The following is a 19,169-nucleotide window of genomic DNA, read 5'->3' as shown; positions in this document are numbered from 1 at the left end:
TGTGATCATTCATTTCAAAATGAAACCAGCCAGGCACAACAGTGAGTGGGAATGATGGAGAGCTGCTTGTGGTTTGTTGTAGGGTCAAAGCACTGCAAAGCACATCATTGTGTTTTGTGCCCCGTACACGTTTCGTATGCACATAAGGTGGCAGTTTGACAGTGTGAACAAATACATGTATCTCTTAAAGGTAGGTCACGGTTTTGTTCCACCAGTCTTGACAGCATTCCTTTACCTGAGAGGTCAAACAGATAATAGGCTAAACACATGTTTCAGTTATTTACTCGTTAATATTAACCAAAAGAAATACTCTGCAACCCTCAATTACAAAAATGAAGTTAAGAGATTAGCTTAAAATAACTCACAAGATTCTTTTCTTCAAATATTTACTATTAATAATACCTAGCTCTTACATGGGGCTTGCCATCAGCAGATCTCCACAGCAATTTCTAAAGCTGGTGAAATATCATTATCCCCACTCTACAAACAGAGAAACTGAGGCACACAGAGAGAAGTGACTTTCCCAGGTTCTGAGCATGTCATCAGCAGAACCAGGGCTAAAACCCAACCCCCCAGGTCTTGTGCCCTTATCCATGGTCATCTTATTTGTTGACGTAAGATAGGTGGATAATATGGCGGAATACTTTGGAACTGTCTGACTTTTCCAGTTACAAGCTTGTGTTCTGATTAATAGGATTTATCTCAGTGACTGATATTTACTCTGTTTTTCTATGAAAAACATTTTTGCAACTGATTTGTTTTCCTAAAAGGTTTTTTTTATCCAGTTTATTACACTCCTTCAGAGTGCTCACATGGCTGGAATTAGCTACATCTATCTGAGGATGTTTTGTTTCTAATTGGTCATTATGACAAATTGAATACTGTGTGTTGAGAAATCATATAGGAAATGAAGGAGACTTGAAAAAATATGGAATTAGTGGAAAAAAATGGAAACTCTAGGGCAGTGATTGAAGGAGAATGGGTTATTGTCTAATAAGCACTGGAATGCAGAGATGCCTTGGCTAAGGGAAGGATGCTCATTTAGCCTGGGAGAGAGCGCACAATGGATAAGGGACTGATAACCACGGGGGGGAGAGCTGCTGTGTATGGGGAGGGCGGTAATGTGTGAGCTACAGTTCTCCTGGGTGAACCACTGACTGTTCAGAGCCTGTCTGCCCGTCAACCCATCCAGAGGTAGCTGCTGAGTGATGCAAGCTGCTTCCTCCATGGAATGAGCCTGCAGTTGGCACACAGAACAGCAACCCAGGCCGTCCCAGAAGGGTTCTGAGCATCATCAGTAAGCTCACACGTGCTAGTGAATGCCTCACTGGTACTGGAGGCTGTTGGGCCAAATGTGCAAAGGGAGCAGCACAAGTTGGCTGCTCAGAAGCAGCCTCAAATTGTTTCTCTCTTTTTAGAAAAGGGAGCCAGCTGCTCTGGGTGGGTTCAAGGTCTGCCTGGAGAACTTCAAGGGTTTCTGGGCAGTGGAACTGGGGTGAACTTGAGCCCAGGGCTGTTTTTTGGGGAAAAAAAGAAATCCATGGCAGAGAGGAGGTGGCAGAGTGCCTTCCTGTTCCCTACCCCAGCACAGCTCCAAACAGGCAGCACACTAGTGGAAACAGCTGGATGAAGGCTGCCTAGAGTTGGGGGAGAGGCCAGTAGCCAGTGAGTCAGTAACTGGCATCAGAAAAGAAGGGGTGCAGGAAGTGGGGAGCCAGAGGATAGGGACAGTGGGGCTGAATTGGGTCACTGGGATGCCAGGAACAGAGCTGAAAGGGAGAAAGTCCAGTTCAGAAGGGACAGGAAAGACAGATAGTAGAAATAGTAGGGACAGTACCCAGAAGGAGAGAAGACAGTGCTATTCGGGGAAAAGAGGAACACAGAAAGGAAGAACAGTGCAGTTAAATGAGAAGGAAAATTACTTAGAGACTCTTCAGTTAACTAAGAAATTTTTAGAAAAACAGAAAACGGAGAGAAAGATAAAGCAAGAATGAAATATGAAGGATATAAGCTATAATAAAAGATAAACTGTAATGAAAGAGAAACGGACAAGAAATAAGGAGGAAGTGTGCTGTAGCAGAAGTAAGAAAACAGTAAGGATTGTAAAACACAATGCCCAGATGGTATCGTAAGGCATACAAGGTGAAGCGACAGGAATACAGAAATTTGTCGGGAGGTGGGGGGTGGACTATGAGACAGAAAGGCGTGAAGGATAAATGTTGAGTCAAGAAGCCAACATGTTGGATCAAAGCATGCATGTCTTTATTTAAGCTGGAACTCACAACAGTAAATAAAAATTGCACCAGACAATTGCTCAAGCTATAACTAAACAACCTAAGAATTTGTCCTCCAAACTCTGGGCTTACAGAGGCTGAAAACTGAGAAACTGAATAGGGAGCATATAACTCGGCGGTTTATGTTCTAATGCATTGTATCTTCTCATTCAAAATTCTGTTATTTCATAAATATAAATTTGTACCGACAAAGTGAGTTGAATTAAGATGACAGTATATAAAGCTCTGGCTGGGATGATTTAGTTGGGGATTGGTTCTGCTTTGAACAGGGGGTTGGACTAGATGACCTCCTGAGGTCCCTTCCAACCCTGATATCCTATGATACAGGAGATAACAGTAATAATTTACAGTAGTTTACGATAAACCTAAATAGTAGCTCCTGCTAAAACAACTAACTCTGATTTACTGGTGACTATTCCCCACTTTGTTGATTTGTACTGTACCCCAGTGGATTTCAAATAAAACATAATTTGGCATCTAGATTGCCTCTGCTTCTCTTTTTTGTTCTGATTCAGAATGCCCCTCATTATACTCCTCTAGAATTATTCAATCTGCTTTGTAAAATCCCATTGAGGGGCACCGTAACCAGTGACAAGAAAAGGAGTACTTGTGGCACCTTAGAGACTAACCAATTTATTTGAGCATGAGCTTTCGTGAGCTACAGCTCACTTCATCAGATGCATGCCGTGGAAACTGCAGCAGACTTTATATATACACAGAGAATATGAAAAAATACCTCCTCCCACCCCATTGTCCAGCTGGTAATAGCTTTAACAAGCACTGCTTGACAATATAATTTTATACGTTAATATACTTCACTTAAAGCATGTTCCGCTGTGCAGAAAACCTAACTTGGTTCGCCTCTTTAGTGCCGATAATCCAAGATGCTCATTCCTGCAGTTAGGCTAAAAATGTCATCAAAGCATTTTCTTGCATATTGACTGAAAGTCAGTGGAATGTCCTGGGAAATGGAAGGAACTTAAATACACCTGAGTTAGCAGCTCTTGTAGTACAATCAAGAGGGTGTTTCTTGTATCAGCCACAAACGCAGAATGTCTTGAGCGTGCTGGCTATGAAAATGGCTGGAAGGGGACTGGGTTTTCTGCAGAGAGTGGAATGCCCTCAAAAGCGAAAGGGCAGGAAAGGGAGCCTGTCTTTACTCAAGGTAACCAAGGTGCTGAAGGAGCTCCCAGAAGAAGGGAGCTATTGAGGCATGGCTTACGTAGCTGCGCCTGGCACATTGCCCAAAGGCTCACAGTTCTGAAGGAATCCCTGTGCTTGAGTGCTGATAGACCTGCAGTTCATGAGGGAGAACGTGGCTTTTAGAACTACCGGATTCCTGTGTTGCATGGAGTCTCAGACACAAACTATCTAAACTGGCTCAGTTAAAAACATTCCTAGCCTTTTCTCTAGAAATGCAACAAGAGGTCCGTGAGAGCGAGTGCAAGTTGGAAGGGCAGGGCATTCATGTTTCAGAACATTAGTAGAGATGTTCATGTGTTTAAATGCATACTATCCACTTTGGTTTGAAAGGGTGAGTTAAAGAGTCTCAGATCCCACCTGTTCCTGAGTCTCCCTGCCAGTGGCTGTGATGTTTGAAATCACTTCAGAAAGATTCTCTCTGACTAACCACAAAACAGGAAATGGACTGGCTATGCAGGGGAAAGGATGAAACTGACTACTCAAAGTGCTGTTAAATGCATAGAGTAAGCAAACTGGGGCGGCGGGGGAGGAAGTGGAGAGGGAGAGTATTCCCACCCCTAATCTTAATTGAAAGGCTTTTTAGCGGATGTAACAGTAATACGTGCCACACTGGTGGAGTCCGTGTAGTGGTGTTTTGTACTTTTAAGGGAAAACTGTCTGAGGCAGCATGCTCAGTGGTCAGGATACTGGATTGGGAGTGAGGAGGCTTGTGGCCTTGGAACCAAACTGCTGTGTGACCTTGTGTGAGTCACTTGACCTCTGTGTCTCTGTCTCTGCTCTTGTCCTGGGTCTATCTGGTCTGTTGAGATTGTGGGCTCTTTGGGGCAGAGACTGTCTCTCACTATGTATACAACATCTAGCACAAGTGAACCCTGAGCTTTCGGTGCTACCATTATACAAATCAAGATGACACTCCTGATGTGCCAGTCACTGAAAGGGGGTTGGCTAGAAGGTCAGGCTCTAAGACCTTTTTATCACAGGGTCTCCAGGTATCCTGCACACTTTATTAAAGTGTCACATGTCCTCTGTGTGATAGATGACCCAGGAATGGAATTTGCTGAGTACCAATGCTGTGCCTTATGCGTTTTCCCTTGGGGCCTGATCCTGTCTCTGTTTGTCAGCAGCAGCAGGATTGGTCTCTTGATATTAGAGCTCTGAAGGGCAGATCCTTTTAGAGAAGAACCTGAAGTGGAGTGTCACATGGCTTTGTGGTCAGAAGACCGCACTTGAGGATAACATTGAATGCTTGGAACTCAGCAGCAAGAGCCTCTGCTTCTGGACTTGATGCACTTGGGAGTAAGGTGGCTGGGCCCCCAGTTCAAGGTTCAGGCATCTGTGACCTGCCTTGTCCAAGAGATGTTCTGCAGACTAAGCTGGCAGTGGTTAATCTCAGAATACAGTTGCCTTCAGTGGTATGTGAAGTATTCTGTAGCTTCATTGTTTTTATTCTTCTAGAGCCTGTGCAGCATGTCTGCAAATGCAGTGCCTATGTGCAAAGCTCAGGGATGGGCCTCCACTCTGGCTTTCTTAGTGGAAGTGAAATTTCACATCTAAGTCTAAAGGAATTTGTGCAGTCTAATGAAGCGGTACGTGCTGAAAGAGGAGACAGTGCTATGTGTGCCGACAGGTCTGGGGGAGTTTCATCTGAGAATCAAACTCTGAAGTGTTCATTAAACCAAAATGTGTGAGTAAATCTGAATGTTTGGGTAGAGTTCTGAGAAATGATGCCTAAGCAAGCTGAAAAACAAACCGTAAAGATGGCAGTTGTCCATAGCAGAAGCTGACCTGATCGTGGGGTGATAGGAGACTGCCTCTTGTGCAATCCCAAACTCCATCCCAAAATCTGTGTTAATAAACAAACTATGGTCTGAAATTACAAGTCCTGTCATCCCTCCAGTCTGTTTATAAGTGGTATTACCTGGTTGATATAGTTAAGATTGATTAAATTTCTTAGAACCTGATTAGAAGAGCTGAAATCTGTACAAACAGAAGTCCTGAAATGGCAATTGCTTTCTAGGTTGTGAAATGTGGTTTTAACAATGACCAAAATACAGTTTCTGTTCTTGCATGTTTTCATCCTCATTGGTATTTGAATCTGGATAGAGCATAATATGTTCATGGGAACCTTCCAAAAATGCTTGAGAACCCTTTTAAAATTCTCTTGTGGATTTTCAGTGTTGAGAGACCAGAATCTGGAGTTTTGCATTATCAGGTGTGTTTACTACATTTGCAAATGATGTTCCCAATCCTGCAAAGACTGAAGCACATGAGTGATTTGATTTGCTTGGGACATGATCCATAGCCTGTTGAAAACTATGGGAGTGTTTACATTGAACCAGGCTCCATTTGTCAATGTGACAACTCACATGAGTAAAGAATCTACTGTAAAGCATAGTGCTTAATGGGATCTGTGGGACTACATGTGGTAATAGGCACTGCACTTGGTAGGAAATGTTTGAAGGGTCACATCGTAATAGGGGACACTGCAGATGTGCTTACTACATACATGGCTGTAGGAATAAATTAAACTTAAATAGCAATTTTTTGGGGGGGAATTAATCCAACTCTATCCAACTGCCTTAGAAATCAGCCCCAAAAGAAATTAATTACTCTTCATCAGAAGCAAGTAGAAGTGCTTTGATGTATCTTTGTAATTAGTATTTATTGTAAGACAATTATGTCTCTGGTATTTTAATTAATGGGTGGTTTGGCAAAGCAGCCACCTGATGGGAAACCTTCAGAAGTGGTTTGTATTTATTCTCTAGAACGGACTTCTCTTTCAAGCTCTCCGATTTAATGCAGTTTATGAAGTAAAATATATTGAAGCAATCAGGCCTTGGGCGTGGGGCCTTTTGAGGTCAAATCAGCAGCTCACTTAAAATAAATGGCCTCTCGAAATGCGGGAGGATGTGATGTTGAGTCTTCATTTGTTACATTTCTTTGCATTGTACATTCATAAAGCATCATTACAAGAGGTCAGTGATTTCTGTCTTCTTTCAAAGACTGTGTGATTCTGGCACCCTGCTTCATGGGGGTGGGGGATTGGAGAGCATTCCGGTAGCCTATCACACTCTTTCTGAACTCCTTCTCAAGGCTTCTAGGTGTTAACAGTTATATGTTCTCTCAAGTATATAGAGACAGGAGTAAGAAGAAAAAGTACTCATGGGTTTTGTTTGGTGCTTGGTTAATCTGTTCCATAACTTGATTTTTAGCCCCACTATGGCCTAAAGTGCTATGTAGCTAACCTGGACGATATGAAAGATAATGGGCATGTCCTTAACTTTCTTATTGTTTTGAACCAAGAAAGTTACAACTTTAAAGTTGAAGTCCAGCTAGTGAATGAATGCTCCAAATGTTTCAGAATTTGAGGTAGTAGCTTGTTTTCAGTAGGTGCGATGAACTGTATGCCCACTTACTGTTAATTTACGGTAACTTTTTCATATCTCAAGCAGTAGCTATCTGCCAGCTTTTTAAATCTGAAACACATGAAATAGATGCATTATTGTGTAGTTGTTCCTAATGCATGCTATTGTAGATAGAGAATGGGCCCAAGTTAGGATAATGGTATAGGGTTGTGTGTGGAGTTGCTCTTCCCATTTGTAAGGGAAACATGACAACTTGTAAATATTGGGATATTTGGTTAGTGTGCCTTAAACCAGGATTCCTCATGCTTTTTCATAGCGTGGTCCCCTTGTGGGAAACTCCTCCTACCCCATTTGCAAATCATGCAACACCTAGGGCCATTCCTCACAGAGCAAAGGGATATTAGGAAACTGCTTCGTTATTTCTAATGCTTCTGATGGAGGCTCTGGCGCTTGTTTCCTCTCTGTCTCCTCAATTACCTAGATGAGCATGGAATGCCTGTAGTAAAAGATAGAAGCAAGGAGGTGGAGCCAGCATAGTATAACCTGCCAGGTGTTCAGACTGTCCCCAGGTGCTCTGTGGACACTGAATGATCCATGGGTCACAGACTGAGAACTGCTGCTGTAATAAAATAGGAGAGGTAGATTTTGAATACTGCTTTGCTTGGCGCAGCCTCAGGGAAATCTCTCTTAGGTTCTTGAGAGATGCTTGCCCTTGACAGACTCAATTACCTACAATAATCTAGCTGCTTTCTCCATCTCATTGTCCACCTTTCCTGCCCATGTGCACGCTTGTAGAGAAGCATCAGAGTACTTGGCTAGGCCTGTGGATTTGGGTTTGTATTTCTGCCAGTTGAAATTCTCTCTCCAAAACTGAGAACCAAGTAGTTTGACACAATTGCTCTTGGGATAAATCCTGTCTTTTTAAAGCTCTGGCCTTGTAAAGGTATTTAAATGTAAAGTGTACTGATTTAGCTTGCAGTTATGCCGCTTCCCATTCTGATCTTATCAGCAAAGTAGGGTCCAGTTGGGTCAGTACTTGGACAGGACGTTTTCAACAACAAGGCTGGCTTCAGCAGATGTTACATTGAAATGAAATTATTTTTTAAAACAAATTAAGGTAATATTCCAACAAAATGTCTAAGTACCCAGACTTTCTCCAGGAGCAGTATTTACCTGACTTTTGCAGTAATGAATTAGATATGCAGAAAGTCTTACTCCATGACACTTGTGCAGATATATAAAAAACATGAATGTCACTTATTAAAACAGCAAACACCTAGACATTTGAGCAAGCATTTAAAGTACAGGGTGGCAAATTCCTGGATACACATTTTAAAATGTCCCTCACTTCATTTTTGCAACACTTCCTGAAATACATCTGGGCATACATTAGGGAGTTGTATTTCTATTCTTCCTCTGTGTTGTAGGGTTTAGTCACTAGAATCCTGTTGATAAAATATGAACCTTTATATTGTAAGAAAATGGATCTGATCTAGTCTGGCAATTCCTAAGGTCCATGCAGTTTAGGATCCTGTTTCTGATGCTGGCCAGCACCAAATGGTTCTGTAGGGAAATGTCTGCCAGTCTACCCCCCACACACGTTAAATGGTATCTTGGTCTCTAATAGAGATTGGATTGAGCCTTGTACAGGAGGTTTAATACTTCCAAAATGTATCTTTACTTGTACAGCTGAGTGTAGTTATCTAAATGCAGACCAATCTCCAGTCTTCTGACACTTCTCTTGCCTTGCAGACAGCATGAGTAATGACACCATTTATTAGCGCTAACACACCTCCCAATCTTGCACCCGTTGAGTCAGGAGAACCCCGGACTAGGCCCAACCCCTTGCTGGGTGGTTTCTTCCTTTCCTCCTCTGGGGGGTGTGTGTGTGTGTGTGTGTGTGTGTGTGTGAAAGTGCAGGAGTTAGTCTTTAGTTCTGAGTATCATCTGTCCCATGAAAACTTGCCCCTTGTAGCTGAAAAATGCTCTTCTACCCTCGGAGTGAGTTTTAGCACTCTCCAGTAACATAAGCATTAATTAGACTGAAGCTTGTACTACTTAATGGAGGGAGATTATGTCACGGTGAAATACTGCTCGTTTTATTTTTCTTCCTCTACGTCTCTTGTTAGCTGTACACCAGATGCCCATTTCCTGCCTGTCTTTCCTGAGCCAATAACCATTTTTTCTTTTCTGGTCCCCTACAGATCACCTGGTAGCCCATGGACGGATGGCTGAGAAAGAAGCCCGGAGAAAGTTCAAGCAGATTGTAGCTGCTGTCCACTTTTGTCACTGTTGTAACATCGTTCACAGAGACTTGAAGGCAGAGAATCTGCTGCTGGACGCTAACCTAAACATCAAAATAGCAGGTGAGCTGGGGGCTAGCGGAGGGGGAGGAAGGCAACCGCTGTTAGAAGTTGTTAAACGGAGGCACTTGCTGTTTATGCTAGTCAGAAAGAAGGAAGCACAGTTCAGTTAAAGGAAACTTAAGATTTCTGCTCGGCCCAAAGCCAGCAAATGATAGAGTAATGAGGAGGCCGGTGGCACCTTAAAGACTAGCAGATTACCTGTTAGTCTTTAAGATGCCATTGGACTCCTCATTGTTTTTATGGATGCAGACTAACATGGCGGCTACTCTGATAAATTATAGAATGTTGATTTATATCCCGCTTCATGCTGGTAAAGACTGGGCTTTTACTCTACAGGCAGGCCTGGTGTTACAAAAGCTATGGTGTTCCAATCCCCTTTCTAATGGGCGAGACACAACTAGAGGCTGACCTCGAGGCTGGGTCCTGTTGTCAGTTTAGGGTTTCTCTGAAGTGAGGCAAGGTGAGTGAGAGGCAGGGAGTGTGGAAAAATAAAGATGGCAAAATTTAGGGGTAGAGAGGTAAGAGAAAGTAAAGAGATTTTGATCAATTCCTTTCTATTTGTGTGGAGGAGAGAAAATCACCCCAGTAGTGTCTCGCTTAGCAGTATATCAAGAATGGAGCGGAAAGCTGAAGACAATCCAACAAGGCCACGTACACGTTTCCAGCAACGGGCTCGTTGCACAATGATAGGTGTCTCTCTTGTTCTGGCACGCATCAATAAGTCCTGGTAGAATGGGTGAATATTTTGCAGCTAGCTTGGCCGCCAGTAAAGCCCGCGTTTCAGGCACTCTCTAAACTGTTTCAGCGCAGACCTTCACGTCTGTATTGCTTCCCCGTATGAAAATGTCTGCTCTGTCCAGCTCCACAGATTTGCTGCCAGAGAGGCTGAGCTCAGTCTACAGCCTAAAGTCTCTGGGCTTAGATCAGGATACACCAACTAGTCCTTAATGTCACATAGATACATGTGAATGGTGAATGTCTGCTCAAAACAAAAGCAGGTCTTGTATCCATTTGGCCACCTCACCATATAGGCTTTCCCTTTGGGACGGCTAATAGCGATCCATTGAGTTCCATTGATGCATGGATCCCAGCAAATGCCAAAGTTGTGGAAAGAGCTCCATGCTGTCCTGATAAATAGGCATCCATGGAGAGCGCCTCAGTTTCATCTTTCTCTCCTAGCCCAGTGGCCGGAGTGTAATGCTAACAGCTGCTCTGGTGGTGGCACATATGATTGCTGTCCGATGTGAATGATTCCTTTCTCTTCTTCCCTGTGTATTTATTTTTCCCCTCTATAGTGTGCGCGTGTGTGTGTGTATTTTCCTTTTCAGTGGCTAGGTGAATATCCGTATTGTAGTACCTGGCAGAGCTGAAATAGTGAAAGGTTTGTCAGCATTTTAATTATAGAACCCATTTTAGAAGGATTTATAACTTGACTGAAACTTGCTTCAGGCTGTGACTTGGCATGGAACTAGTCAGGCTGGAGCAATTTTAATACTGACCTGATTTACCAAGTTTAGTAACTTCTTTTTATTGAACCAGCATCTCAAGATGTACATTTTCTAGGTTTAAATCGCAGTATTTTGGTCACAAGTGTGGTAGAGGAATTTAACTTTCTTTACAAATATGTTGTTCCTAGTCTTTTTGCTTATCGCTATTTAGAATTAAAATTATTCTTAGAGCAGACAGTGGCATGTGAGTGGCAGGCTGATGGAGACGGAAAGGTGAACAGCCCAAACCTGCATACATCACAATGCTTGGAGCAGGGAGCCAGAGGTGTTGCTACAGGGCTGGGCTCATGTTCCAACACCCCTCTGGGGGTGGACTTTCCATGACTAGAGGGTCTCCCCTTCTCCCCCCTCCCCCGCCCCCGCACCTCTACCACGAAATTAACTAAAAATGCATGACAAAATCATAGCCTTATTTATGATTGATGTATATTCTTATGTCTGCCGTGTGCAAATACACTTACAAATGATTTTAGGCCTCCTCTTTTATGATGAGTGGGAAAAATTCCTGCATGTACAATTCTTTTTAAAAAGCTCTTCAGAAGTAACTTTGGCAGAATCTGAAATGTGGCTGGATTCCCTGAAGAAATGTCCATATGAACATGCTGACAAGTTATGTGAATGTTTGAAAATTGTGGAAACTTTTTTTTTATTTAAACCTAAGGAAGCTGGAAACTATTCTCCTTCCCAATCTCTGCTCCCAGAATGGTCTAGAAGATAGTTCCCACCCCTGTGGTAGTGTTGTTTTACTTGGCAGGGAGACTTGGTAGTGATTTGAAGAACAGCCTGGAAAAGCTGATTTACAGTACAGGATTTTCCAAGTAGTTAGTTTTGTCCCTAGACCCCATCAATTATAATTTGACACTGGTGATTCTGTTCTGTCAAGAACAAAAAGTGGTAGCAGCTGATCTTTTTTTTCTTGCAGGACCCCCCAGAAAGAATACTTCAGAAATACATAGAACTGTACAGACAAGATGAAAGATAAGCAGAACCTTACTTCCAAGCCTTACTTTAACAATCTCTAAATTTAAAACCTCTTCCCTGTGAGGCAGATATTACTTCTGTAGCTCCCCTCAACTGAGTGTTTCAAAGGGCTTCCCAAGCCTGCATATGGTAGGTCTGTTCTTTCTTCATTTCAGAGACCTGGACCGAGGCACAGAAAGCTGAAGTGACCTATCCAGGGAGACAGTGTCACTGGCAGAGCTGGAAATAGAATCCAGAAATCCTGTTTCCCAGTTCCCTGTTCTGAATACCAGACTACACTGCCTCTCAAAGTATACAAGATAAAAAGGAAGCAAAGGGGTGGTGTTTTGTGTAGTTCCTTTTGTGCTGCTTGTGTAGCTCTGTGGGAAGCAGCGTTCTGTGAGATGGTTAGTATCGTTGAAGTGCATTATGGCTGATCTTTGGCATTATGTGCAAAGCGATCTCCAGCTTCTGCAGTTTTACAGGAACTTGCAAATCACTCATTGGAGGGTAATGGGAAACTCCCCAGATCCTGCCAGTGTGAACTTCCCAGTGAGCTCCTATTGCTCTATAAGCGGAATATACCCGGAAAGATAATGGAGCAAATAATTAAGCAATCAATCTGCAAACATAGAATCATAGAATATCAGGGTTGGAAGGGACCTCAGGAGATCATCTAGTCCAACCCCCTGCTCAAAGCAGGACCAGTCCCCAACTAAATCATCCCAGCCAGGGCTTTGTCAAGCCTGACCTTAAAAATATCTAAGGAATAAAACATCTAGAACATAATAAGGTGATAAGTAACAGTCAGCATGGATTTGTCAAGAACAAATCTTGTCAAACCAACCTGATAGTTTTCTTTGACAAGGTAACAAGCCTCGTGGATAGGGGGAAGCGGTAGATGTGGTATATCTTGTCTTTAGTAAAGTTTTTGATACTGTCTCGCATGACCTTCTCATAAACTAACTAGGGAAATGCAACCTAGATGGAGGTATTATAAGGTGGGTGCATAACTGATTGGAAAACCATTCTCAGAGAGTAGTTATCAGTGGTTCACAGTCAGGCTGGAAGGGCGAGAGTGGGGTCCCGCAGGGGTCAGTTCTGGGTCCAGTTCTGTTCACTATCTTCATCAATGGTTTAGATAATGGCATAGAGAGTACACTTATAAAGTTTGTGGATGCTACCAAGCTGGGAGGTGTTGCAAGTGCTTTAGAGGATAGGATTATAATTCAAAATGATCTGGACAAACTGGAGAAATGGTCTGAAGTAAATAGGACGAAATTCAATAAGGACAAATGCAAAGTACTCCACTTAGAAAGGAACAATCAGCTGCACACATACAAAATGGGAAATGACTGCCTAGGAGGGAGTACTGTGGAAAGGGATCTGGGGGTCATAGTGGAGCACAAGCAAAATGAGTCAACAGTGTAATGCTGTTGCAAAAAAATGAACATCATTCTGGGATGTATTAGCAGGAGTGTTGTAGACAAGAGAAGTAATTCTTCCGCTCTACTCTGCACTTAGTAGGCCTCAACTGGGGTATTGTGTCCAGTTCTGGACGCCACATTTAAAAAAAGATGTGGACAAATTGGAGAAAGTCCAGAGAAGAGCAACAAAAATGATTAAAGGTCTAGAAAACATGACCTATGAGGGAAGACTGAAAAAATTGGGTTTGTTTAGTCTAGAGAAGAGAAGACTGAGAGGGGACATAACAGTTTTCAAGTACATAAAAGGTTGTCACAAGGAGGAGGGAGGAAAAATTATTCTTCTTAACCTCTGAGGATAGGACAAGAAGCAATGGGTTTAAATTGCAGGGGGCGGGGGTTTAGGTTGAACATTAGGAAAAACTTCCTAACTGTCAGAGTGATTAAGCACTGAAATAAATTGCCTAGGGAGGTTGTGGAATCTCCATTCTTGGAGATTTTTAAGAGCAGGTTAGGGATTGTTGTCAGGGATTGTTTAGATAATATAGTCCTGCCATGAGTGCAGGGGACTGGACGAGATGACCTCTCAAGGTACCTTCCAGTCCTATGATTCTATGATTGATTCTGTAATGGGCTTTTGTATGTGGCTTTGTGTTCTTTTTATGGTTACAGATTGGTAAGTGCAATACTGTTAAGTAACTGCCATTAAGTAAAATGCAGTAGCAATGACTGGAAGTTGGTAGTGTGGCTATTCTCACTTGCAGGTGAACAGAAAGCATGTTCTTAAGCCTGCAAATGTTTTCTGCCTTGCTGCCTAGCTTTCTTCTTCCCATGGAGGGTTTTTCTGCAGTATATCTTCTCAAAGGGTGAGAGTCAGAAGTTTTTGGCAATGTGCTTCTCTTTGCTTGCAGTCAAAAAGTTCATCCAGGGGTTGCGACACTTGGTAAACCCCTGGGCCTTCCTGGGAGCCACTTTCAGAAGAGGATCTCATCTGTAAGGCCATCGCTTAACAAGAATGCATCCTCAGCCTCTTCTACCTTCTGAAGGCAAAAGCCAGTTATTTGTACAGATGTTATGTCCCCTTCTGGTTCTAGTTCTGGTGCTCTGTGGAAATGGAGCTAGAAAATATCACAGTTAATCCATCTTGGAGTTCCCCCTCCTGGCCTATTGCAGGGTTTCCTCTGCCGTGCCAGCCATTGGGTTAGTTAACTGCTAGCTGATTCAGATAATAAAAATGGCTTTCCTAAGACCCCTTCTCCCAGCTGCTGTGGCTACATTCAGTCCTAACCAGTGGTAAGAGTGCTCTGTAAGGGTTTTCCCTTTCCTTCTGTTTGTGGACAGCGAGCGTCCTGGTTGTGCTCTGGTTGGTGGATCTGTAGGCAAACAGGTATTTTTCCTTAGTCTGTGGCAGTGCTCATAGACTATAGGTATGTTTGTTTAAAAAACAGTGTTTTGCTTTTAAAATCCTCACACACACAGATATTCCTTCCTTGCTCCACACAGCTTTAAGAAGACTGTTTCCTCCCCACATTTGACCTCAGTTCATTAAGCACAGGTGGGTTCTGGAAAACTATTTCCAGCTGTTTAGCAGGACTTCATATCAAAGAGAGCCATCTGATTCTAGTTCACCACAGATCATGGTGGGGTCTGAAATGCTGTGCAAAGAGGAAGCTCTTCAAAGTGAGCTATTTCCCCCTCTGAAACCTAGCCACAATGCAAAATGAACTCCTAGGCTCCAGCTGGCTGCCTTACCTACATGTCTGACTCCAGAGTCCTGAGTCATTTCTTCTGTTTGTTGTACTGATAATTTTGGTTCAAGAGTAGCAGCAAAGGCTTGCAACCGTGAGCTTCCTGATCCTGCTGTTGAAGCAAAGAGGCATTTGTGGTGTTTTTAGCCCCAGTTACATATGTGCCTGGGACTATATCCTTGGTAGAAGAGACAGTTATGATCACTGTTTCTACAATATCTGGTTAGGTGTTCAACTAGGACCAAATCTATTTGAAGCCACCTAAAAGTCCTACTAGACCTAAGTTATTCAACAAGTGTTTCTTCTGTCAAATGAGATGCTCTGATTTAAGATGTTCTTTGGGGGAAAAAATGTATTAAAAATGTACTGTGAGCAGAGAGGTGCTGGCATTTAAAATCTGCCATCAGTACTGGGTGGAGTACTGAGACAGCTGATTCTCTGATTTGTTCATACCTATTGTTTGTGTCTGAGCTATTCCATGTCAGTGAGTTCTCACCCACCTGTCACTCGCATACGTGGCCTGAGTCTTTTATACTTGCCAGTAGCCTGTATGCGCCACATGGCAATGTGCATGTTCTGCGTGTAGGCTGGGATTGTCAGAGGACCCCCAGGGGTTCGAGCTGAGTTCCCAAGGCCATTTGGACAATCCTAGCCAGGGTGGCTTGGCCAAGACATTCTCCGCTTGGACTTGGTTGTAGTTCTGGTTACTTCCCGTTGAGGTTGGCTGCAGCTTGTGGTGGAGATGATAGACTTGTTCATGTTAACAACTGGGTGGGGAGGAGCTTGTTTCAGTTCTTCCTTTAACACTTTGAGACAGGACCTGTGGTTTTGTTTGTCTGTCTTCTTGTTTCATTTCCTACTGTTTCACACCTCTGTGTGTCTTCTGCCTCTTCTTCTTCCCCTCCACACCAGCCCCCTCCCCCCCAAATTATCAAGCTGCAAAGAGCTCACTGTTAATATGGTAATGGTTCCCAAGAATGCGCTAAAGCTCTTTGGCGCACATTGACTTCCTGCCGAATGCTAGGGATAAAAAACCAAACCATATCAGCTTGCTCAGAATGTCAGCTAGCTTGCCTAGGTTTCAGCACATGCCTATTCATTTGAGGAAAAACTTGCATTTAAACTTGATTTCACAGGGTTTGTTGTTAAAGGTGCAGCCTAGTTTTGTAGGCTTTGGTGCTTGCCTGGCAGTCAGAATTCAGTGACTTGCCAAGCGTCCCACTGTAAGCACGAGAGCACCTTTCAAAGGTTTTCAGAGGTGGACTAGAGAAACTCCAAGCTGTGTGCTGTTTCTGTGAATCAGCCTCCTCGGGCTGAAGGTTGTTGTATTTGCCAAGCCAGAGTAATTTATTTAGTTCCCAACATTGTGCAAAACCCAAGGAATTGGCAAGTGATGGGTTTGAAATTAATTTGTGTTTATTATATTAATCCGTTTGCTGATTTTTGAAGCAGTTCTTGGTCTTGAACTGTACTATTTGTGCGCTATGCACAGTGTACTACAGTAGCAACCACAATGAGCCAGGCCCCAGCCATTAAAAGGAATACAGCCCTGGCGTTTTTAGTCTCTGTAAGATGACGAGCAGTTTCGTGAAGGCTGGGACAAGGATAAAGTGAATGTACTCTTTCTTTTTAAGTTAGTGTAAACTATCGTCAGCTATCCCCTACCATGGCCAGCCCCCATCAGTTAGCTGGCTAATCTTTTTGTAGATGTCATTGTAGGGATTTGAAAGAGAAGAGGGTAGTAGTCCCATGGACCACATCCTGTAGAGAGCTCTCTGAATAAGGGTCAGCATGGAAAAATGCAAAGATCTCTGGAGAAGCGGAAACACTTGGATTGGGATTGGGATGGGGAGGAAGGTTGGCACCGAGTTGGAGGGTATGGAATAACATGTTACCATCAAAGTTAAGTAGGTTTTTTGTGCAGGCTTGAGATACTCTGGCGATGGGAGCTCTGGGAGTCCCTAAGATAGCTGCTTGCCATTGTTGGTTCTTCTCATAGTTCCCTCTTTGAAATATGGAAGTCTTGTCTGATACGCTTGGCAGTTGTGTGTGTCTATCCAGATGCTAATGCTTTCAATGTTTTAAGCCAGACTTGCATAATTCTGCTTGCCCACGGGGAGTAACTTTTTTGATGAACAAGTCAAATAAAACTTTTTTTTTTCCCATTATCAATCACGATTTTTAAGCATGGGTAAGTAGATTATGTGCTGGGGTTGGGAAATGTTCGTGACAGTTTTGCAAAATGAAAGTAGAAGAAAAAACCTTCACAGTGTAAAGAATTGAGCTCCTATCTTGGTATCAGACATCAAGAATTATAACATTCAAAAACCAGTCGGAGAACACTTCAACCTCCCTGGTCATTCAATTACAGACCTAAGTGGCAATTCTTCAACAAAATAACTTCAAAAACAGACTCCAGTGAGAAACTGCAGAACTGGAATTAATTTGCAAACTAGACACCATTAAATTAGGCTTGAATAAAGCCTGGGAGTGGATGGGTCATTACACAAAGTAAAAACTATTTCCCCATGCTAATTTTTTCCCCTACTGTTACTCACACCTTCTTGTCAACTGTTTGAAATGGGCCATCCTGATTATCACTACAAAAGTTTTTTTTTCTCCTGCTGATAATAGCCCACCTTAATTGATTAGTCTCGTTAGAGTTGTTATGGCAACACCCATTTTTTCATGTTCTCTGTGTGTATATATCTTCCTACTGTATTTTGCACTGCATGCATCTGATGAAGTGGGTTTTAGCCCATGAAAGCTTATGCCTAAATAAATGTGTTAGTCTGTAAGATGCCACAAATACCCCTCGTTCTTTTTGCTGATACAGACTAACACGGCTACCACTCTGAAACTTGGTATCTCTGCATCTTGAATACACCTTGCCACTTCCATAAATACCATAAGCCAATTTCTTTTCCATTTCTTCATATTTGTACTGGTCTGTTAGAGAGCAGATTTTAACCTAGCAAAGTGCTAGGTTGAGACTAATTCTGCTTGAAGTACAAAGCTTGGAGCCTGTGTTTCGTTAATGTTATCCCCCAGTGCATTGTAGTTAGGGAGTCAAGGTTAGTCTTATTAAATTCTTCATAAGAAATGTTTATTTTTACCAGCTGTACTCTAGCTCTTGCACCTTGGTGCCATGCTTTTGTTTTGTTCACATCAAATTCGTGAGATGGGTTATTTCCTCACTGGCTTCCCTACTTTTACACCATCTCTCTCAAAAGGCCTTTGTGGAGATTTGCTTCTCATGCAAATCTTATGAAAACTGTGTGTTGTTGATGTGGGCCATGGTTGGTGTGCGTTGGTGTCATTTGTGCTAATACTGGGGCATTATTAGCATAAACATCCAAAGGCAAAGCAATTTGCAAATAATCTTGGCTGTGTGGCCCCTTTGATAGTACTCCTGCATCTTGCTACTTGGTTTTCTTTTCCTTGACTGAAGAGCGAAAAAGGGAAGAAATGGTTAATGATGCCATGTTCTGGGCAAAGCTCTTTTTGCTGATGCAATGGGGGAGGGGAACCCTTAATATCCATTGAGCTGAAACAGTGTTGTATGTATGAGATGCAGACCTTTGTCTCCCAAATTCCACCCCTTTCTACACACACGTGCAGACACACGCAAAAACCACCTCTGGGATTTGGACGGCACACTGGAGGTGGCAAAGCAATCAATGTGGAATGCCATCATCACCCCAGAGCGCAAATTCTGTTTGAATGGTTGGATGGCTGGCCACAGCTTGCCGTTTGGTTACCGAGACTTTTCTCTTAACTTCAGTCTCCGGGTTTACTGTTTGCTGCTGCTGAATGGCTGGATTAGTCTGGAGAACTGTCCTCTATGGGCTTGTCTACCCTGGCTCTTTACAATGCTGCAACTTCCTCGCTCAGGGGTGGGGAACCCCCCCCCCCCCCGAGTGCTGCAAGTTGCAGTGCTGTAAAGTGCCAGGGTAGATGGTGCGCGAGTGCTGGGAGCTATTCCCCTCGTGACTACACAAGCCATGTTAAAACGCTGTCACAACCAGCCCTTGAACGTTGCCAGTGAAGACGTGCCCTATAACTGGGGCTTCCGGGTTGCCAGAAGAGAATCAAGCACTTTCTGGCAAATGAAAAACCCAGTTTTCCCATTCTCTTTGCTCTATATCTTCAGCTTCTCTTGGTTTCAACAGCTCTAGCTGTAATACCCGCTCTGATCCTGAGAGTGAGATTTTTGAAACTGACAGCTGGGAGGGTGGAGACTAGAAACCAATGAAAAATCTTCATGTAGCGTCTTCTGAATGTAAATTGAAATCCTAATG

At 43.0% G+C, this 19,169-nt stretch overlaps 1 protein-coding gene across 14 annotated transcripts in view; it reads left to right on the top strand.

Moving 5' to 3' along the window:
* SIK3 (SIK family kinase 3) overlaps window positions 1-19,169 on the top strand; it is a 154,480-nt gene that overhangs the window by 93,683 nt on the left and 41,628 nt on the right. For all 14 annotated transcript variants that reach the window (XM_073320975.1, XM_073320974.1, XM_073320972.1 and 11 more), the window contains one exon: window positions 9,067-9,228. In XM_073320975.1, coding sequence (XP_073177076.1) covers window positions 9,067-9,228 — 162 coding nt within the window. The remainder of the gene's footprint in view (window positions 1-9,066; window positions 9,229-19,169) is intronic.

Source organism: Lepidochelys kempii, chromosome 22 (genome assembly GCF_965140265.1).
Source record: "Lepidochelys kempii isolate rLepKem1 chromosome 22, rLepKem1.hap2, whole genome shotgun sequence".
Lineage (NCBI taxonomy): Eukaryota > Metazoa > Chordata > Testudines > Cheloniidae > Lepidochelys > Lepidochelys kempii.
Note: the sequence above shows the minus strand (reverse complement) of the source record. Positions and strands in the feature narration are given on the sequence as shown.